The sequence below is a fragment of the Aythya ferina genome (genome assembly GCF_964211825.1).
Source record: "Aythya ferina genome assembly, chromosome: 1".
NCBI classification, from domain to species: domain Eukaryota; kingdom Metazoa; phylum Chordata; class Aves; order Anseriformes; family Anatidae; genus Aythya; species Aythya ferina.
Window position 1 is genome coordinate 7,656,654 of NC_140296.1, and position 22,541 is coordinate 7,679,194.

At 40.1% G+C, this 22,541-nt stretch overlaps 1 protein-coding gene across 4 annotated transcripts; it reads right to left on the minus strand.

Annotated features, from left to right (window-relative positions):
* Positions 1–372: 372 nt before the first annotated feature.
* Positions 373–21,670, minus strand: PCF11 (PCF11 cleavage and polyadenylation factor subunit). Of its 4 annotated transcripts, none has more exons than XM_084531648.1 (17): positions 20,988–21,121; positions 16,524–16,889; positions 15,953–16,078; positions 13,511–13,699; positions 12,924–13,115; positions 10,968–12,076; positions 10,519–10,708; positions 9,786–10,428; positions 8,248–9,689; positions 6,858–6,945; positions 5,931–6,050; positions 5,276–5,381; positions 4,450–4,633; positions 3,844–3,999; positions 2,739–2,831; positions 2,063–2,098; positions 373–1,467 (listed from the first exon to the last, which is right to left on the minus strand). In XM_084531648.1, exons 3-17 carry the CDS (start codon positions 16,049–16,051, stop codon positions 1,258–1,260), a joined length of 4,857 nt encoding a protein of 1,618 aa, XP_084387774.1. In that variant the 5' UTR covers positions 16,052–16,078; positions 16,524–16,889; positions 20,988–21,121; the 3' UTR covers positions 373–1,257. The 4 variants fall into 4 exon arrangements, with proteins under 4 accessions (XP_084387774.1, XP_084387773.1, XP_084387772.1 ...); XM_084531647.1 differs by having other exon boundaries at positions 16,524–20,595; positions 20,988–21,111; XM_084531646.1 differs by lacking the exon at positions 16,524–16,889 and having other exon boundaries at positions 5,276–5,378; positions 20,988–21,670.
* Between the last annotated feature and the right edge of the window lie 871 nt (positions 21,671–22,541).

Sequence of the window (22,541 nt, forward strand, 5' to 3'; positions counted from 1 at the left end):
GTCTCAGCCTACCCCTTGAAACCTGAGTGAGAAGACTGGGAACATTGCAACTAACAGCACATTCACAGCTGATTTTCTACTTACAGCTGATTATTTCTACTTATATCACACACTAAGGCTGAATTCTTATCTTTTGAGTATCCACACCACAAGAGCAATACACTAGAACTACTCTTTCACTTACTGTTTTGTGTCTTACTCCCAGCAGCTTTAAAAGTATGCACTCCCCACCCCACATAGCAGAGTGAATAAAACCTTAAATGCAGATGACATACTATCCCAAGACAAACATTGTATGAATCTTTATTTGCAATCCCACAACCATGCCAGCCACGCAAACCCATTACTGAAAGGAAGAGATTTACACAAATATATGCTTAATTTTATTTATTACATTTAAGAAATATTAACATCTCAGGATATCTGGTTTACCATCTAAGTCCAGTCATAAACAACAAAAAAAAAAATGTTAACCATTTTTCAAATGAGCATTCTTACATTCGTTTCCCCCTGTAACGTAAAGAAAAGTTTGTTCAGCTGTATTAAATTCTTATGTGTGACTAACGGAAAAAAAAAATCATTAAAATGTCTCAGCTACCAGGCATCCTGGTTTGTTAATTGTTTGTTGGCACTTGTGTTCACAATCAAGCACTCTGGTTCCTTTGTTAAATTTTCCCCTTCTACCCAGAACTGTCTTTTTGGTTACTTTTTTATTTTTAATATCTGGATATGTAAGTTTGTTCAAATAAGTTTAAAAAGAAAAATATAGGGTTGTGTCTTGAGAAGTTCCTGCACCGCTTCCCTTGATAACCCACCTATGAGATAACTGAAGGAAGTTGCTTGCTTTCATTTTTCTGAATCTTATTCAGCAAGAGGTCTAAAACAGAGGTCTTTTTAATTCCATTTAAACTGAAAAAACTACAGAAACACTCTTCATTTGATGGTGTGCATAAACATTACACTCCATATATAGCAAAAATATCTTTTATTTATAATTTACATTTCTACAAGTGAAAATTGTACATTTTTACATATACAATTTCATTCCATTAAATTTTCACGCATCTACAGAACTTTCACACAATGACACCTGAAACTGTGCAGGCAGTAAGAAATACAAATACAAAAATGTATTTATTAACCAAACAGTAGCTAAGGCCCTGCCTCAGCTGAATGTTTTTATTTCATATAAAAAGTATTTGCCTTCCAGAGATAACACAGCAGCTTTTCTGTAAAAAAAAACATACCTCAGTTTATTTAAACAGACTCATCAGGTTCTGTTTTAATATCTGTAGATGCAGGTGTGCTCTCTTCTGCACAGGCAGGAGGGGTGTCATCAGGTTCTTCTTTGACTTTAGGCGAGTCACAGGACTCTTGTGTTTCTTGTTTACCAATGTTCAACATAATATTTAGAGGACTTTCTACAGGATTCTTGCTGGGAGATGGTGTGCAATCAAATGATGATGTCTGCAAAATGAACGTTAATGTAGCATTAACACATCATTACAATAGCAGCCACTTTTAAATCCTTTTCCCTTTTAGTCTTTCCTAAAATGCAAACGTGTTGACAGTAAAGCACTCAAAATCCAAAATTCTACTTTGTCAAGATCCATATAAAGCAAATTCGCTGTTTAATAGCATTACTTTTTCACAATTATTTTGAAAATGTATCATTCACGTAGCAATGAAATGCTTAACACATTACCATACAATATTCCCATCTCTCCACAAATGAACTGTACTCCCATATCATTAAAAACTTAACACACACTAACCCATTTCAAATTCCTAAGATTATGCATGTTACTCAAATTCATGATGTGTTTTCAAATAATGGTTTTGCTCTAGTCATGTATGACACACAAGCTGTCATGATACATCACTATGAGAAATGTATCCTAGCAACTTCTGTATTATAAACTTGCCGTGCCCAGGACCCTTTGATTCTTTGTCTGGTCAAATGCAAGAAAGATGGATTTTGAAGACATCTGCTCCCTGTAAAGTCAGTGAACAAACTGAAAGCAAAATGCTTCAAAAATAAAAAGGGTTCACGTTCACTTACGTTTTGGTAGTCTTCATAACAAGATGGATGGTAAATCTGGAAAATAAAAGTTGTAAATTTAAATGCCTAAGAACAGAGTAGGTGCACAGGTCATGAACAGAACAGTGTCAATTATGGATCACACAATTCCTCTAGAACAACAACGTTTCAAGTAGGCAAACTACGGTGTCAAATGTAACTAGGTAAAGATCTTTAGGAAACGGTATCAGACAAAAAGCCTGTTAAGTATAGGAAATCCCATAACGTGGATAGCTGCATATAGAAAGAACTGAACAAAGGCCTACACCATATATAAAAACATTTGCACAATCACAGAATGCTTGAGGTTGGAAGGGACCTCTGGGTCCATCTGGTTCAACCCCTCTGGCAGAGAGGAAGGATCACCTTCATTGTTCTTTTAGCACAGCAGTATGAAGGAAGCATAGCAAGCCTGTACTAACAGTACCAGGACTTCAAGCATTTCCAAAGATTGAGATATTTATGTACTTGGAAGTCAGGAAAACTACCAGGGAAATCCCTTCAGGAGAGACAGATCAATTTCCTGTCTCACTTTCTAACTACAAATCTTCAGCTGAGGTGTTTTTTTTGTTTGTTTTTAACTATGACGGGGTGGGGGGCGCAGCTTGTTTTTCATTTAAAATATCAACAAGTATCATGTCTATTAAAATCAGATTACCTTTTCATCTACTCGTATAGCATTCTTTAGGTGCCACTCTTCCTCTTCCTCGTCCCAATATTGTTCAAATTGCTCTTGGCAAATTTCACAGCTCTGAAAAGGTATTGAAATAACAGACATATGACATTATTAAAATAAAACACATGAACTTCAGGAAATTGACAAGTAACAGCTAAATAACGCTCTTTTAAATTAAGATATCTATAGTGGACTAACAGATGATCTTTCCTCTACATTTTAAAAGTAACTTTAGAAAATATTAATAAAAATTGAGTACAGTTTGTAAATTTAGCAACAATCATCTGACCTTGAATGCTGTTATCATATGAGAAAGGCAAACTTTGCCCTTTCAACTAGAAACTCTCTGCAAAACACCTTAACAATCTAATGCTGTTTTACTCAGGTAAGACAATCCAGTACAGGGATTTAGGTAAAATAATCCAGTATGGAGATTTAATTTTATTATTTTTTTTATGGCATCATCTTCACTTTTCCCCATAACTCAACTTTTGAGTTTCACGTTAGAGGGAGAACTCTTACACGAAGTATTAACACCTTTAATGCTTCTGTGTAAAATACATAAGTCAACTCTGATAACAAGCACAAGTACCTTTTAAAAATTAAAGCAAAGGTCTACATGACTCACTAGCTAGTTTCTTATAGGTTTACCATATAAAACATTTGTAGTTAATTACTTAACTATTTTGCCTACCTAAATACATATCTGTTGATTATTTTCAAGTCAGAAGATTCAGATGGTTCTTTGTCCTAACACCTAATGTCCTAATGCCTATCATCTAATGAAAAAGAATGTGTAAATGTAGCAAAAATCCAGTAAAAATCATTACTTAAATCACAAGGGATCATTTCCAACTCACTGAACTTACTCCCCCTATGGAAGCATTCAGTAAATTGACACGCTTTCCCCCATTTCGATTTCACTAAAAAGACTGCATGCCAATAGGCATGTAAGTTTTTGTACTACTGGTTATTAATGCTATCTGACACAAATGCAACATCTATGAAGTAGCTGCACACAGGTCCAACAGCAAGACTTCAGTCTACTTTATTGCCCATAGGGTAATGCAGGCAAGCTGAAACTTACTTCAACTGCTCCAGCTGGTCCAGCAGGGACACTCTGAAACTCTTTCTCTTTTGCAGCTTCTTGTGTCTTGAGCACAACTTCTTCATGAGCTTTTTCAAAAAATTGGCTTTTTGCACGTTCCTCTAGATCAGCTATTTCTTCAAATTCAATCCAATCCTAAGGAAAAGTTTTCATTCATACTCAGACACTTATATATAGCCAGAAATACTTTAAACAAATTTAAGGGAAAGAGAAATGACATCCCCAAAGTACCTTATTTAGAACATATTACTTTGTTGAAACTGAAATGCTTCTAACATGCAGCAGAGTGCATGTTTTCTAATAATGCCACACTACTCAGAAAACCTTTTCCTTCTCTTTCTATTCCATTCTTGGTGCAACCAAAGCAGTACCAACAGCTTCCAGCTGCTTATTGTTCATCATATAATTGCCTTTTGTGTTCTGACAGGCATTTATAAAAACTGCTTGAAATATCGAATACAACATTGTTTACCATAGGAAAAATCCTGTGAGAATGCAATTTCAACTGCAATCCTAAAGTACATACATAAAGTATAACACTGAATCCAACCTTTAACGTAGTAAGACACATGCTGCGTTACTTACTGTTAAACTGTAGTACCACCTTCTGTGAGTAATTTTTCTGCTAACATCTTTTTCTGTGCGGTTCTGGCGATAATGCCAATCTAAGTGATCGGCATAAACATCTGTCTGTGAAGTAGTGAATCTCATTCCACATGAGTAACACTGAATTCCAGTGTATAGTCGATTAATAACACTATCATAACGCCTACAAAAAGGGGAAAAAAATTTTAACATCTTTATGAAAAGAAACAGATAGGAACTTTATCAGGAAGTTGATTTGTAGGACTGCAGAAGCAGAAGAAAAGCATGAATCTAATATAAGGTTAGGGCATGCAACATAGTTAATTATTCCTGATTTTTGTAACAGTTAATTGAAAACATCTGAATAAATAATAGGCTTGCATGAACTATTCATAAGAAATGTGCTACTATCAGTAATGTCATGCCTACTAACTTCATCACCTAATAGGGCATAAAATGGTAACACTAGCATTTGGCTCAGCTTTGCAAACTACCACAAAGGTAGCAAAGTTAGTAGTAACAAAGTAACACTGACTTCATTTTGTATCACAGCCTTGCTGCTTAAATGACAACATCTCCATTTGCATAAAGGGAAGTTTTCTGTCATTCATTTTCCCTCTTTTTCCTTCCTGAAGTTCTCCAAGACTAACAACAATCAAAAACTGCACATCCTTAGTCATGAAGTAACAATCAAAAATTGCAGGTCCTCTTAGTCAAAAAGTGGCATAACATCTTTTAAAAGCTCTCAACTGTCTTGGATTCCACTATTTAGATACTTCCATGCCATTATTCTTACTGCAGTGTAAGCTCATGCTACTATACGCACTGTCTGAGTTCTTCAACTGTAAAGTTTGTGAGGTCTGGGACATCTTGATCACTCTGGTCATCATCCTCCTCTTCAGCAGCTGGCTGGGCTGATGTTTCATTCACTTCTAGAAAGAATAAAGGCAAGTTCATCAAAATTTCAGTACGTTATCAGAAAGAAGTAAGGTGCTGATGAACCTTATTTTTGTTTTACTCAAAAATTAAAAAATATGATTAATAAATATGATATGAATTAATATTATTAATAAATAATAGCTGAGTCAGTCTCATATTGTAACATTAAAAAACACACAATACAGTACACTACTCATCATTTCAATTTAGGAAAACTGTATTTCAGCTAAGTTTTCAGCATTAAATCTCAATATTCAGACGGAAGTATTTCAGAAATTGACAAGAATCATTGATTATAACCAAGAACGAGTTACTGAGGCAGGGCACCAAAACCACAATAGGCTGCTCTAAATAGCTTAAGCATACACATGAAGTAATACACATTTTAGAAAGTTAGTAATTCACATACACCAAATCCTTTCCCACAAAGCTCAGTTCAAAAAAAAAAAAAAAAAGATGCAAGAACTCAAAAGTTCTCACACTTAGCTTTACAATTCAGCTATGGATAGCCCAAGTAGTTAGAATATAATGGATCTACATACGTGCTGAAGTGGAATCAGTTTTTGACAGTTTGAGAATTCCTGTTGACAACAGTTTAGCAAACAATTCATTGACATCAAGCTGGCCAAGGTGGTTATCAGGATATGAATGTGGAAGGCCTCCTAGAGAAAAATATCAATATTCAAGGAGACTAAACGTTAACATCAAGAATTTACTTCAACTTCTATCAGCACATTTGACAACACATTTTTCCTTATGTCTTTTATTACTTTTTTTTTTTTTTTTACTTTTTTTTTTAATCTTTTTTCTTTATCTACTTTTTACCTTTTTTTTTTTTTTTTTTTTTTTTACTGTTTTTTATTTCAAACTATTTATCCACTGTTTGCTTCATATCTATTTTTGGACTTACTTCTTCCCTTTCAACAACTTCCTTTGTAATGTAAATTTTTTGAAGTGCTCTCTATGCTCACAGCCTTGTAAAGAGAATTCTACTGGATTCTGCTTGTTGAAACACAGTATTTTCTCATTTTATCCTTGAATATTTCACCAGGACCAATGTACTTCAATTATTTATGACTTGTTTCAAGATTTTTACTAACCAATTCATACACTTCGGAAGTTTATACAACCTGACAATTTATACAACCTGTCAAATGCAAGCCAGACCTACAAACTGGTACCTTTCTGCCATCAGAAAAGCAGACCAAAACTTTGTTTTGCTTTGTTTTAGCACAACTACATACTAAAGCCATACGGTTAATGAAAAACTAATGAAAGCCTTCACAGTTTGAAGGAAACCCCTAACGAGATTAAAGTACTCCAGAAACAACATCTACTGCCACCTCACTGGGATCTCCCTTAGTCCACACAGACCCAGTACACCAACACAAACCAGAAAGCTAATTTTGTGTGTCCACTAGCAAACAGAACAGTCCGAAAGAAACAAAAAGCAGTTAACTGTTTGGTACCTGCAGGGTTCTGAACAAAGCTTCCAGGATTTGGCAAATACTGCTGACCTTGGCCATACGGTCCTGGCTGAGCAGACATGAGCGAAACCTGTAAAAGTAAACATTTAAGCACTCTTTGAATTGCATTTTTTTTTTTCCAAAATAAGGGTAATTTCTACAAATTTCTCAATAATGTTATAAATATTAAAATCCTTCCATTAGTGAACTATGTCAATTCAGTATTGAAGGGTCCACAAATGGCTAAGTAACCTTTCCATTGTTTTCATTTCCTGTCAGAAAAAAAAAAAATCAAAAAGCATATTTACTTTGCCTAACATTTAAACGAATGGGGGAAAAAAAAAAAAAAAAAAAACTTTTCTTCTTTCTGCTTATCCAATAAGCCTTTAAACACATTTTTCCAAGCACAATAATTCAAGTTGATCCTTTTCACAAAAACAGAGCTCATCAGAAAAGTTAAACTGGTAAACATCCATCAATAAAGGTCACTATTATTTTTTCTATAACTGAAATAGTATTTACTGTATGAAATGCATTCTGAAGGTTGCAGCAACCCAGCTGCAGCAAACCACATGCACAAAAATAATTTTAGAGTGAGATTGTATTTTTTTTCTGAAATTGCTTTCTGGATTTACTAAAAAAGGTTTACATTGATTAAAATTTGATCCTGTTTGAGGTTAGACGGACACGTTACCTGCTGTTAACTCTCTGTGTTCAGTTATACCCCAAATGAAAAACACCCTCTAAAATCTGCAGTCTACTGGAAGAAATGTTATCATTTTGATTGATGTACGGTTATTTTCTCCTTTTGAAGAAAGCATTTCCAGCTGGCAATAGGAAAGACAACTAAACTCAAAGCATGCTGATGCCAAGATTGTTTTTCAAAAACTGTATTTAACAATGTCTGCATCTTTCTCAGTTCCCCCAAATTATGGGTGTCTGTTACTACTGGCTTGTCACCTGCACTATAATCTCCAAAAAGACAGTAAGATTATTTCTGGTCCATCCTAATTCTACACCTCTTTAGAAAAATTAATTATTTATATTCACTTTTATCATCAGTCATGATTTATAGCGCTCACCCTGTTCAAGTTTAATGAAAATGCCAGACTTCCAATTACCTAGATTTGTTTTCAAACTAAAAATGCTAATTTCATTTATATTCTCACCTACAAAATGATTAGATCTGTTAATTTAAAAAAAATCTTAAAATAACAGTGCATGCCCTTCTTGACTCATCCAGATACTACATAAGGATGACATTTTAAGTCTGAAACTGTCTCCCAGTGTGCCAGCTCTTCAAAAAAAATTATGTTTTTAGAAAAAGAAAAGCTACTAATTATCTACACATAAATACTTCTGCAAGCAAACTATTTACAACAATAATTCTTACCTGATTACTTCCCACTGCCATACTATTGAAGCCTCCATATTGAGGACCCTGAAGATTTTTTTCGTCAAAATAATGTCCAGATGCTCTCAATGAGAAATTCTGTGCTCCTGGGCCAGCTGGCCCATTGAAATTTGGTCCTGGCGAACCATCAAATATGTCAGGCCTCTGGAACTGCATCCCATGAGATGGTCCATTGTAGCCCTGGCTGGGATGATCAACGAACGGACCGCCTTGTCCGTATGGCGACATTTCTAATCTTGAGGCAGGATGGTTAGCTACATTTTCGAACCGTGCACCTTGAAGGCCAAGGGGCAGGTCAAACCTTGAGGCTGGCTGGTGAGGACCATCAAATCTTTGAGGTATGGCTGTATCGAATCGTGCCTGTCCCTGCTGGCCAGGTGCCCTTTCAAATCTTGGGCCAGGCTGTCCATGAATTCCGTCAAATCTTTGCAAAAGAGACAGCTGTCCAGGCTGACCATCAAATCCAGCATGACAGCCATCAAATCTTGGACCCGTCCGTCCCAGAGGACCATCAAATCTAAGTCCACCAGCTCCCTGGTGTACTGGTCCGTCAATCAACCTAGGACCTACACCTGGAGGTCCATGTGGCCCCTCAAACCTGAGCCCACCTCCTGATGGTCCATGTGGCCCCATAGGCTGCCCATGTGGCCCCTCAAATCTGAGGCCACCTCCAGGTTGACCATGGGGCCCCAAGGGCTGTAAATGTGGCCCCTCAAACCTGAGACCACCCCCTGGTTGACCATGAGGCCCCAAGGGCTGACCATGGGGTCCCTCAAACCTGAGACCACCCCCTGGTTGACCTCGAGGCCCCAGAGGTTGACCATGGGGTCCCTCAAACCTGAGACCACCTGAAGGCTGACCACGGGGTCCGTCAAACCTGAGACCAACTCCAGGTCCTTCAAATCTAGGACCACCTACAGGCTGGCCCGCAGGACCCTCAAAGCGCAAAGGCCCAAGAGGTCCCTCAAACCTCAGTGGACCTCCTCCTCCAACCTGTCCTGGGGGTCCTTCAAATCTGAGAGCTCCTGCCAGCTGCCCTGGTGGCCCCTCAAATCTCAGGGCTCCTGATCCCCCTGCCCCCGCCAGTGGTCCATCGAACTGTGATGCACCTGCTCCGACCAACGGCCCCTCAAATCTCAGAGCAGCCTGTCCAGGTGGCCCATCAATTCGAGAAGTTGAACCAGCAGCAGGACCATCACCAAAAGGACTTCCTGGTCCATCTACCCCAACCCTTGCAGGAGGTTGTCTAGGTGAGCCATCAAATAGAGGTCTGTCTTCCATTAGTGCACTTATTCTCTGCTTGGCTTCAATGCCTCCAAATCTTGCTCCTGGACTTTCTGGAAATGGTGCTTTCTCCAGATCTTCATATCTAGCTCTTTTGAAACGCTCACTGAATGGCGATCTTGGTTCCTCTCGAACACCTTAAAAAAAAAAAAAAAAAAAAAAAAGCAACATATAAACACCCACCAAAACGTTGATATTATTTAACGTCTGCAAAATAAGGCAAAAAAACATACCAGCTTGCCCGAGAAGCTGTCTTTCTTCACGATTATCAAATCTGCAAATTGCATCACCATCTATTTTCTGGAACTCCGGTGTGCCTTTTCCCTGTTGTCTGAGAGCATCTCTGAATTCCTCTGATTCTCCCCAGCTGTCATAAGGATCGAATGTTTTAGAACCTCTTGCTCCTTTAGTAGCATTTTGTTCCTCAAGTCTTCGTCGACTCTCAAGCGGTGAAAGGTTATCAGGAAAAGGTCTGTTAGTGCCACTTACAGGAGAATGCCTCCTAGATCTTTCTCCAAATGGCTCTTTTCTGTCAAACTGTACTCCACGCTTTGCTTTTGCTTGCTCACATTCTATTCCAGAAAGCAACGCATCAGGTAAATGATAATCCAAAATATCATCGGGATCCAACAGATCAAGCCTTGATAATGAATGCTGAACTTGGGTTCTTTTTAATTTAGCTTTGTGTTCGTAGTATGTTAATTCTGCATCAGATAGAAGAGGTTTCTTTTTCAAAACACATTTCTCCTCTGTAGGGCTATCCCACACATTACATCTGTGCTTCCCTTCCTGGTACTGGAACAGCTGTCGAATCTGATGAGCTACCATGAGGAATTCATCTTGAGTTATTTCACCAGATGCTAAGCGATCATTGGCCTGTAACATAAAGTTGAAGTTTAGATTTCTAAAAAGAAAAGCACAGCTACATCCAGGACTCTTCTATGAAGACAAGCTAATTAGCATTACCTTTTTAAGTAATTCTCTCTTGCTTGCAGATGTCAATTCTTTAGGAATTTGTAAATTGGCATCCACACTTAACCTGTGCTGCTGCTTTGGTGCTCGGGGTGATAAAATTCCTTTAGCAGCAGTCCAGTTTTCCCGGTGTCTTTGGTGAGGAGCTTTACCAAGTGCTTGGTGCTCTTCACTCTGCTGCGAGCTGAAAACGGGAACATATTTAAAATATAAATTATTTCGTTATTCAGGACATGCCTGTTACATCCCTATTAAAACTGATCATGAGAAAACATCACAATCATCTTAGTAGGCATAATTTCTCTAACTACAAATAAGATAAGAAATTTCATTGACAATTTTTGACAACCTGAACATTTCCTCTTAAAATCTGACTACACTGAAGTCAGCAGTAGAATTTCCACTGACTTCAGACATAACCTGTTTAAAAGATGGTAACTTACTTTTTGTTTTCTTCCCAACCAGATTTCCACCTCTTGCCTGCTTTGGATCCCTGCCAGTTTTCTGCATTCTCCTTTGGATCGGGAGAAGCTTTTGTAGAATGCTGACTTGCTGTTTCTTGAGGCCTGTCTTCTTGGGCTTTTTTCACTCTCCGTGGATCTCGCACCTCTTGTTTCACGTTCCGCTTATTAGAATTTCTTTCATCTCTTGCTGCCTGTGTGGGTTCTTCAACATGAGACTGCTTAGGACCTATCTGACGTATCTTTCCGATTTTAGGAGTTGACGAAGTGGGAGATAAGCTTCTGAGTCTTCTTTTGGGTGATCTCCTCTCTCTTCTTTTTGGAGAATGTGTAGATGGTGACCGTGACTTAGGAGAGCGTGACCGTGACCGTTTTCTGTTACTTGATCTCCCTTGTTTTCCACCCTGTTTTTCTGATTCTTCTGTAGGTGTGTCTTGTTTCTGAACAACACCATTAACTACTTTATTTCTGCTGCCTACTGGTCTATGTTCACACGTCTTATGTTCCTCTTTTTCTTTTTTCTCTACATTTCTCCTCTTCTCTTTCACCTCATCCTCCTTGCCCTCTGGCTTTTCCTGAAGATGTCTTTTCAGTCTTGGATCCCGTTTACTGATTTCAGATACTTTTGTGCTTTCACTTTCCTGGTTTTTAGCATCTTTAGTACTGGGTAACTTGTTTTTCAAAGGAGATGGTGATTTAGATTTTGCTTCTGACTGATCAAGCTCTTTCTTCTGTATTTTTTCACCTGCTTTCAATTTCTCTTGCTTTGTGGAGTTTTGTTTTTCAGCCTGTGATGTTTTGCTTGCCTTGGTATCAGACTGACTGGTTGTGTTTGGTGGAAATTCTTTCCTATGAGATTGATCTTTAGCATGAGAAGAATGTTGAGCCATCCTATTAAGTCGAGGATCCCTATTTACTATTTTGATATCATGAAGTGGAGGACTTGGGGATGGTTTGATTTTTTCAGATTGCACAGAAGTCTGATGAGGTGGTTTAACTGTCATATGAGGTGTCTGTGACACATGTGGCTTGGAAGGTGCTGGAACTGAAGCTATAGTAGATGATCCTTGCTGAACGCTAAGAGAAACAGCCTGAAATAGGGGGGAAAAAAACAGCATTAACCTGCATGATACAACTCCTACCCAGAGACACTCATGTTCGGACTTGAAAACAAAACTATAAATAGAAAACACTTGTAAGGTAGTTATGTAAGATTCAGCCATTTAACTGAAAATGACCAATTAATTGCTAATCACAGGCATTAAAATATTGCAGTACCTTCAGAGAAGATCAAGTTACAATGCAAAATCAATGCAATGTCAATGCAGCAAAATACATAATCTAAGCACATGTTCTCATTACAGCATTAGTTTTTCTATATATTCGACATATTCATGACAACTAAACTGACAGATCTGATTTTTTTTCCCTAAACTTCTAAGATGTTTATTTTCTATCATTAACACTCATAACAAGTGGACTTTCTATTATGAATGTAAAAAAACACAACTTAACCACCACCTTCAGATGTTGGCATTAAACAAAACTGACCCAGTGAGGAAACTGCCTTTGTATTGCTAACGATCAGAATTCCTTGTTCTATAAAGAAATGCTACTCTTTTTAAAGCAAATATATTTGAAAAAGTCTGTCTTGTGGTGAATCACAGGAAGAGGTGCAAAACTAGGATCACATGCACACGTTATTTTGGGGAGAAGTTAGTAACAGAACACAAAAGCTTCTTTTAAACCTGTTTTGAGTGCAATTCTTACAATTTGTAGGTAACAAATACTGGTCTAGAACACCAGAACAAGTTGCATTGCTCTAGTCCTACAAGAGCTACACTTTTCTAACATAATTTACTGCAGTTACCTGTATAGCTAAGGTGCTATCCAAAAGTGAGACCCAAGTATGGGCATTTCATCAACTACCCTACTCACCAACTGTGCTTTAGTCTGTTCCAGCTCCAGCTCTAATTTTTTTTGCTGAAGTTCTAACAACTGTTTTTGCTTTGCAAGCAATTGCTGCCTTATCAGTTGCTCTTGTGTCAAATTCTTCTGTATTTCAGGAACAGCTGGAGGAGTAGAGGCACCAGAAGTGACAGCAGAGGTAGGTGCAGTAGATTCCTCTGGCTAAAAACAAACATAAGAAAAAAGTTACACATAAAATCTTAATGGAATCAGCTAACTATCTCCTCTGTTATTGTGACCCAACACTGGGACTTTGTGTATTGCATTTCTAATGCAAAATATAAAACATTTTAAGAACTTTTGCTCCGTGAGAAATTCCCCAGTGTGACAAGTTTAAATATGCTATTTAGTATATCAATGTTCAGAAATCTAGGATTCAATTTTGAAATACAAAAAAACCCAAACCCATCAAATATTCTTAGTTAAGAAATTGCTCTTACCTGTCTACAAAGATCAGATGCTTCATTCTTAATATACTAAATTGTCAAAAAACAGCATACAAACAATGAAAACTACATATATTACCATCTGCTCATACAGTAGGAATAAAAACTTACCGATTTATTTAAAAACTTAGGATTCACATGGATGCTAGAAGTATTCACATTTGGGGGCAGAGGTTTAATTGGCCAAGCAGGATCTAATGAGTTGACTCTGACATCAAGGGCATATAGTTTCTTCAAAGGAAAAATATCATCCCATGTGGAGCGTAATTTAAATAAACTTTTCCTAGTATTTTCATCCACCTAAAACAATAAAACAATTCTATGGCTTGTTAAGTTAATATAAAACAACTTCTAAAACTTTTCTGTAGAACTTAAGGCTTCATTTGTTTAATATTCTTATCAGTTTTATCATTTTAACACCATGAACTGGCTATACAGAACTTATAACCAAAGCAGACTTTTACATCTACACCAACAGAATCGGTAACAAACTCAGATGTGGCATTGTCATTTCAAGGCCATTTGAAAGTTTTATTGCGTATTACCATTTCTCTGAGAATTTTCTTTCAACTTTTCCATTACCAAAATTCTCACTTTACTTGGCCAATTTCTGTGAAAAAGAAAATACAGTAACAAAAATATCGAAAGGCAGCAGCCTCTGAGATGATACATTATTCAAGTGTTTGTGCTGAATGGCATAGATCAATGGCAAACAAGTCAGAGAACAATGAATTTTCTGAACAGAAAAGGTGTTTTGTTCAGCTGTTAAATCACTGAAGGTTTTTGTTTTTTTCCCTAACAATTCTAACAAAATGTGTATTAGCTAAAATGAACTCAACTACATTTCAGGTCTAATTTTGCAGTAGAACTATCTGAGCCACAAATCAAGCATATTTGCAGTACTGCCTCCCATTTTTTCTCTCTTCACAATTACATTGAATCATCTCCTGACAGGTAAGTCAGAAATTTACATCAAAGCAAAATTCTGTTCATCTCATAACTCAAGTAGTTAATTTAAATAAATTTAAAACACTGGAAGACAAAAGCTGTCCTACAGTGAATATTCTAATTCAATCATGCAGTATTGACCCTGGAGACCCTTTGTTGCTGCAGTTGTGTGTTAACATTTTACAGCAAGACATACTGTCCAGAAGTTCAGAAAGTTCAGAGGTTCTTTGAAGAGGGAGGGTGGCAAGAACTTCAACAAAAATAATTCATACGTAGCTATAGGGAGTGGGAGGATGCATCTATACAATTTTCAATGAGTAGGTACGAAGTAGACCATGAAAGGTGCTGTAGTGACTGAGCAAGTTTCTGACTTCATTACGTGTTTAAAGATACCTTAGTGACCATTTACTGATAAAACAAATGCTTTTAACAACGTCAGTAACTAGAATTCCACCTTGTAATACCATCGATTAAGTTATCTGAAGTGACTGCCACTTTACACAATTAATACAAATTCAATGGCTCTAGTTTGCTTAGTAGACAGTTACGCTACCAAACTCAGAAAATCAGTTATTATCCAGAGCTTCAGCTGCAAGAAATTCAAATGCAACTCAGTGAAGAACACAACCTAATACTGGAAAAACAAGTGAATGTCTACCTAGCTACACTACACACAGGAGTTTAAATTTTCTGTGGTCATTATTAAAATCTATTCCTTATTTAGCCATACATTATACATGTGAAAACCATATAGAAAACATACTAGGATCACAGATCCTCCCTGGTATGTAAAAATAAATATGCAAAGCTCCACTCATCTCATTCATATGAGACACTGCGTTCTTAGAGCATACAGCATACCACAGAAGTTAACCCTTCATTTCAGATCCAACATAAAGCCTTTCAAGTCCAATCTTTCAAAAAATGGACTTGGATTTGCCTTCCTCATTGAAGAATAAGCACAATTACTTTTCTGTGGTTAAAAACTAAGAGAAAAAAAATGTGGCAGTTTGAATTAAATTAGAATGTATTTGTAATGTAACAGCAATACACTCTTAGGGCCTTCTCCCCCCCATATATATATTTAATATTTAAATCACAGACCACCAAAAGAGTAGCAGGTATGATATTCTTCATAGTTCACACACTCATTTTGTACATCAAAAATTATGTACATCAGACAAATCTAACTACAGGAGCAGGAAGAGAGCTCTGAGAAATCTCTATGAAACTGATTCTCAGTATACTCCTGACATAAAGGCTATTTACTATCTTAAAAAAAAAAATCAATAATTCATAATTAATTGCTCTGTACATTACAAAAAGTCCATCCAGGTAACAGTAACCAAAACAAATTAGAAAAATCTTGCCTGGATAGAAAAATTACAGAAGTTTAGGAACCAAATTAAGTAAGACTTTATATTTTTGGCTAACTTAACTTACAACAGAAATACCCATCCACATTATAGATACATACTGAGATTAATAAAAACCGATTAATTCTTATGGTTTACCACCCAAGAAAACCCAAAACTGAAAGCAGGTATTTATTTTACCAGGAACAATTTTGCTTAGAACACAGAACTTTTCTGAAAGCGTATATACCTTTTCAAATACACAAATAAATGTTGCAACTAGGTTTTTAGTAAATGCAGTAAGATACTCTCTTCCCACATTCTTGACAATGGAATCCATAAGGTACATAACAGGGAGCTTCTCTGATGCAGGAGCCTGGAGTAATAAGAAGAAACTGAGAAGTTTAGTACAACAAAACATATTTTAAGCTATTTAAATAAAGGGATTACCAATCCCAGAAATACAGACCTCTCATTTTGGTTGCCACTATAAACACCAAGGGATTTGCTTGGGATTTTTTTTTTTTTTATATACAAAAACTTAATTTGGAAAATCAATACTCAGTTCAAAGTACAATGCAGTGGGTATATCACAGGAAAAAAAAAAAAAAAAAGGAACACCTTAGGTTATTCTGTTTGTCTCAAAGCTTTGGAGAAAAAAAAAAAAAAGGAAAAAAGAAAAAAAGAAGCCCAAAAGACAGTATTACCGCTAGTGTACTGAGTGTAACCTTTCAAAACCCACTTGAGAAAGTAATTTTAAGTTAGCAGGAAACCATTGTTAGAACTTCAAGGAACTTCTAAAAACTGTTTATAATTCGGACCTCCTGAATGCTTGCTTTTTGGGATTTCACAGAACACAAGTCAGACTTCTGGCAAACAGCCCAAATTAGTGAACTTCTGCAGCCGTAGATTATATGTTGAGTATCACAGTCTTTTTATATACTACACGTAGAATAGGTCGCAACTATTGTATTGTAATCCAAACGAACGGAGCAAGGAGTCCCATTCTTTCTTGGCACTTGTCGATAGCAACAGTCAGGTTTTCAGTTAGATGTGCAGTAAGAACAAAGTTCTAAATCCAGACAGAACTCAATCATCAAGTCGACCCGGTAAAGACACAGAGAAGCTCAGGAACTGCAACCACGATTTTCACAGACGGGAGTCTTCATATTCTGGACACATCTTTGCTACAAGAGGCAGCTTGGTTTGTTTTTTTGTTTGTTTTTAAATCCACATTCAAAACTTGTAGCAAGTTTGTGTGTTAGAAGTGTGGTGACACTGGACTGCTACAGCAACTTCTAATGTACACCAAGCACTACTGGCCCAAATCAAGGTGTTTTTAATGCCCACCATGGGCTTTCACAAGCAGAAGGCACAAAGTTCCAGAAAGCACCAGCAAGTACACAGACTTGTTGAAGAGGACAACGTGAAAGACAACACCACAAGCTGCGTGTTGACCACGATCCCCTTAGAGGAGCATCCACTCCAACTTTTAAGTCCCATTCACCATCCAGTAAACTCAGGATAAAACCAGAATAACTTCACCACTCATTTTAAACAGGACAGGCTACCCTGTTAATGCCCGACTTCACAGCCCCATTGTCCAGACAAGTGTGTGAAGTGCTCTTGCTTTACAATTCTTCCTTCCCCGTTAAGGTGGTTCACAGAAGGGCAACAGTACTTTTATAGGGGTAAATCACATTGTTTCCTCACCACTACGTGTATTAATTTACCATGGCCTAAAACTTACATTGGAAAGGTTGGTTTCTTGTTAATTGGGGGGGAATCACTGCCTCTGAGCATACTGAAAAACGTAATAGGCAGGTGGCATTTTTTGGACGTGGAAAAAAAAGTGCAGTTAAGCTACCTAAAATTAATTGTGGTACATAAAAATATTTTACACCACTTGTATTACCTGAGAGCTGAGCATACTGACTTAATACTGAGCTGTAAACAAGCTACTATGCAAGTGGTTAGAATAAGGGCACCTCTCTAGCCTCAACGCTCCAACCCTGGCTGTAAAACTATTAATATTAAAATGGCTGTGAAATACTGGTTTCTTCTTTAATGCAGCCTACACAATGGCACATTAAAAACACTAAGTTCTGAATGCTTTCCTTTATTAAAAAAAAAAAAAAAAAGACTGCAGAGTTTCTGACTTTCAAAGTCAGCTTTTAGGGAAACAAAGAGCTGTCTCAGCAGCACCAATGCCCAAGAGCTACTGGCATAGCACACTATATTCTTCCATTTCACCAGCGCATGGAAGTAGCTCACTACCCTCCACTAAGTTTAGAGTTTCAGACGCTGGGGCATTCACTTAGTAGCAAAGGCCCCGTAGCAAGTTGAACTGTCACCTTCATTACCCATCAGACTGTTTAAAAGCAAACATACAGGGAAACACTGTAATCTAGTAAGGACGCCTACTTCAAAATATGACACAGAATCACAAGTTCAGCAGGGTCTCCTGCTTCAAAGATATGCTACTCAGGTGTTACATTTTAAGAACCAGGACTTAAATATTTAAGCCTTCACTTCTGGAAATGTTTATTATGTCAAGCTATCTAGCACACATTCCAATAACCACACAAGGGAGTCCCAGATTTGAATGTATTTTGTTTTTAGGCGATCTACACAGCCATCCCCTAGCAAGAAAGAGACCCACATGACGCTAACCAAAAGGCAGGGAGGCTCCACATAACCACCAGAACACAGAAGAATGCTAACTCTGTGTTTCTCAGCTTGATATTAAAAACTTCATCACATAATTCACACTGTTCTTTCAAAAAATGTATGAAAGCTATTGTTGGAAATGTGTGGCTTTTTTTTTATTATTAGTTTCCTCAAAGGTTTCAACCTTTAAAAAAATTGTATCTGGTAACTGAACCCCAAAAGTCACAAACTTGTGAAAAAATTTGTTTAAAAAATAACCTTGTATACAAAATGGGTCTTGGAAACAAATTCTGCACTATACAATGGTAAATAAAAAGACAAATACATATTTCACACTTTTTATTTACAAATTTTATAATACCAGTCACACATTTCAGAACCATTTATTAAATTGTAAAGCAGACCACTCAAGTTTTACACTAAACAAACTGTCTCCAGGCAACACTTTTTAAAAGTGGCTTAGTAAAGGAGATCACTTTCCCAAAAACAACTAAGAACTTGCCTTGAATAAACCACAGTCACAAACAGTAACTAGGCAAAACTAACCAGTGATACAGGATTTAAGACATCTTTAAAAACACACTTCAGGGCAGGCTCTAAATCACCCAGAAATGAAGAAATTTGACAGCATTGATATTATCACAAGTTATGTTATATACATCCACTGCCCTTTAGGAGATATAATGGTGAGATCTATTAGATTGAGGTCACCTCCCCAAGGAATGGCAAAACTTGGCCACTGGCAGCATTTAAAACTAGACTGGAAGAGGTCTGTGGAGCACTAAAGAGCCATCCTGCATTGATAGAAAGATAGATTAAATAACGTAAGAGATCCTTCCCTCCCCATCATTATATAGTACAATTCTCACCATTATAAACCATGATTTAAAGCCAAAATGAAAAAAAGCCTACGAACACCTGATATCAGAGGGAGCAAGGGACACAACGGGGGAGGGGTGACTGGCAGGAATCAGGGCGGACTGAAAGAAGAATGCTTTTCTTATAAAAAGGTCCTGGTAAAAAGGTGCGGCAAACCCCCATCCATGTGCTGTGGCTGACGGATGTCAGCAACTGCCTGGGCTGGGCTCAGAGGGAGCCTCCTCTTTCCCTTCTTTTTATATCATGTGCCTTTCAGACGCCATGTTAGGATCCTACAGGCTGCTGCAGTTTCTACAGTCAGGGAGAATTACTTCTTCCCCATCCTCGACCGATAAACTTCTCTAGCCACGATGAATTAGATCCACACACAACACTAGCTTTTACTCTGGGCACAGATCACCTGAAATCCAAACAGGTCATCCCAAGCCCACGTAATTTTCTCTAAGTTTCTCTAAGCAGGCAGAGCAAAACAACCCCCATCACCACCACGCACACACTTCTCTACCCGGAGCAGATGATCACCTTTCACCCACAAACTTTTCTGACAGATAAGTGTCATGTACCCCCCACACCCCCCCCCCGTTAATATCCCATAGGGACCACACTGGGAAAATAACCTTATCTTCTGAACTATAATATACTTAAAAGTATTTTATACTTAAAATGATGCTTAAAGCGATACTTAATGGTTAAATTTAGTCCTTCTAAAGCAGACAACTCCCGTGCTACAAACTCCATCTTATTTCCGTTCCTTCGAACTACCCAGAAAATAAAAAAAAAAAAAACAACTCCACAATATCTCCCGTCCAGGCCCTCCCTACTAATCGCGGTACTCATCTAAGGGTAGAAAATCGCTTAAATGCAAGGATTGGGGACTACACCACCAGCTTCCAGACACTCAACGCTGGCTCCGGGGAAGGGGGAAACCCATCGAGGAGGGCGAGGTGCTGCTGCCCAGTCACTGCCGGGCCGCCATGTTGTGCTGCCTGCTATTTATTTCCACGGGGTTCCTCCGCTCGCCAGCCATGCTTTGCCCTCTTTTTCTTTTTTTTTCCTCCCCACCCAGCGCCTTTTAGTGGGGGCAAGTCCCAAACCCTCCCCCCCTGCTACCGACACCCCTCCTCTGCGGCTGGGTGCTGGGGGGGCCCTTCCCCTCCCTCGAGTCCCCTGCTCCCTATGGTTTTTCTTTGGAGTGGATTGGGTTTGGGGGGAAGCAGCAGCAGCCTTATTATTGAAACCCCGCGGTGTTTAGGACGAGCTCCCGTGCTCCCTGACCCCGCCTGAGCTCCGCTCCCCTCCGCCCCCTGCTCCCCTCGCAGCGACCCCGAGCTCCTGATCTTCTCCCTAGTAATAAATAATAAAAAAAACTCCAGGCTTCCTGTTTTCCGGGAAAGCCGTGCCCTCGCTGCTCACCCCTACCTAGTAGCCCACCCCTCTCCCTGTTTGCCTGCGAGCCCTCAGCCCAACCGCCCCCACCCTTCCACCAGCCTTCCTCGGCCCCTCCTCCTCCCCCTCTCCTGCCCTAATTCCCCTCCTCCAGGCCCTCATCTCCCCCCTTTCCTGCTCCTCCGGGTCAGCTTCACCCCTCCACCCCTCCTCGGGCCATCTCCCCCACGCCCTTCTCCTCCTTCCCCCCCCCTCCCCCTCCCCGGAGGCCGCCCCTATCCCTCAGCCCCCGGGCCGGCTTATCCCCCCAGCAGTATAGGTAGGAGTAGGAGTCGGTGGAATATAAAAACCTTGGCGATTTGCGCCTCGATCAGGGAGACGATGTCCTTGGCGAAGGGCACGTTCTCCTCGGCCAGGATGGTCAGCATGTTGATGTGCGGCTTGCTGTTGAACGTCAGGTCCTCCAGCGACGACTGGTAATCGCGACACGCGTCCTCCCGGGCCTCGCTGCTACCAGCGCTGCCCTCCGGGGCCGACATGTTCCTCCGACCGGGGCGCCCCGACCCCCACCGACCGACAGACAGCCCCCTCCCCGCGAGATCTCCCCCCCCCCTTTTTTTTTTTTCTCTCTCTTTTTTTTTTTTTTTTATGCTGCCGCCGCCTCCGCCGCCGAGCGATGCCGCCCCCCCCGCCGCTGCCGCTGGGCTTCCTCTACCGCATCCTTCGGGCCGCGGCTCCCTCCCGCCGCCGCCGGCGCTGCTTGAGGTGCTGGTGCCGGTGCCGCGGGTGCCGCCGCGCCTCCGCTCGGCCGGCCGCCGGCTCCGTTCCCGGGCGCTCACAAAATGGCGGCGGCGGCTACGGCCCGCGGACCTCTTCCTCCAACCGTTGCGTCATGTGAAATTGCGCTGAGGGGAAAGGGGCCGGCGGCTTGGAAAGCCCCTTTTGTTCCCTCGCCGCCTCCCGATTGGCTGGCGGGCCCCCGGCTCGGGCGGGGATTGGCCCGCCCGATAGAACGCCCGCCTTCGGGCGGTTGGGAACGCCCTTTCTCTCCGCTGATTGGTTGATGCGCTCAAGGCCCGCGCTCGCCCCCTGAAGGGCGGCTCGCGATTGGCCACGCTTCCCTACCCCCTTCGCTCACGGCTCCCTCGGCCCTCTCCTCCCGCCTTCCCTTTCCGCCCCTTGCTCCGATTGGGCCCCCGCGCTCGGTCCCGCCTTTTCCTCCCGGCCCTCGATGATGATTTGCGCTCCCGGCGAGGCCCCACCCGCTCCGCGCTCTCTATTGGCTCATGGTTGCCATAGCAACGCGGCCTACCCGCCACCACCCCTGCGGCCTAGGCCCCAGGGAGAGGCCGCGGCCTGGTGGCCCCCCAGGGTCCCGCTCAGCAACCGCCTTGTCCCCTAACGGGGAGCTTGTGGCGATGGAACCCAGGGGATTTGTGCGGCCCGGGAATTCCCTCATCAGGAAGGAGGGAGGCAGCCACCCCTGCTCCATCCCCAGTCCGCCTGCCTTGTGCCTTTTTACCCCTAAAAAACAGGGATTTAGGTCATTGTCCCAGTCACCCCCCAAAAAACAGGGGTTTAGGTCCTTGTGCTAATCACACCTAAAAACCAGACAGGGTTTAGGTCAGAAATTAGGAGACGTTTCTTCTTAGTTTAGTTGTCCCACTCAAGGGGTCAAGGAGCAGTGTTTGGGGTTTGCAAACCCCAAGGTTTGGAGATAGCAAAACCTGCTCTTGTACCACGATATTTGCCCAAAGATGATAACGCTCAGTTCTTCATACGTTTAAGGTCCAGTTCTTCCTTCTCTTCACGTTACTTATTAACTGTGAGGAGCCGTCAGCAGGGCAAAGGAGGTCACGGGTAAATACTTCATTAACATACACTTGCAAATTGAAGTACACTTG

Coding starts and splice junctions, on each gene's coding strand:
- PCF11 (XM_084531645.1), bottom strand. CDS start 21,176: ATGTCGGCCCCGGAGGGCAGCGCTGGTAGCAGCGAGGCCCGGGAGGAC. Junction 10,429..10,518: donor AGAGAGAATTACTTAAAAAG/GTAATGCTAATT, acceptor TTTATGTTACAG/GCCAATGATCGCTTAGCATC. Junction 9,690..9,785: donor ACAGCTTCTCGGGCAAGCTG/GTATGTTTTTTT, acceptor TTTTTTTTTAAG/GTGTTCGAGAGGAACCAAGA.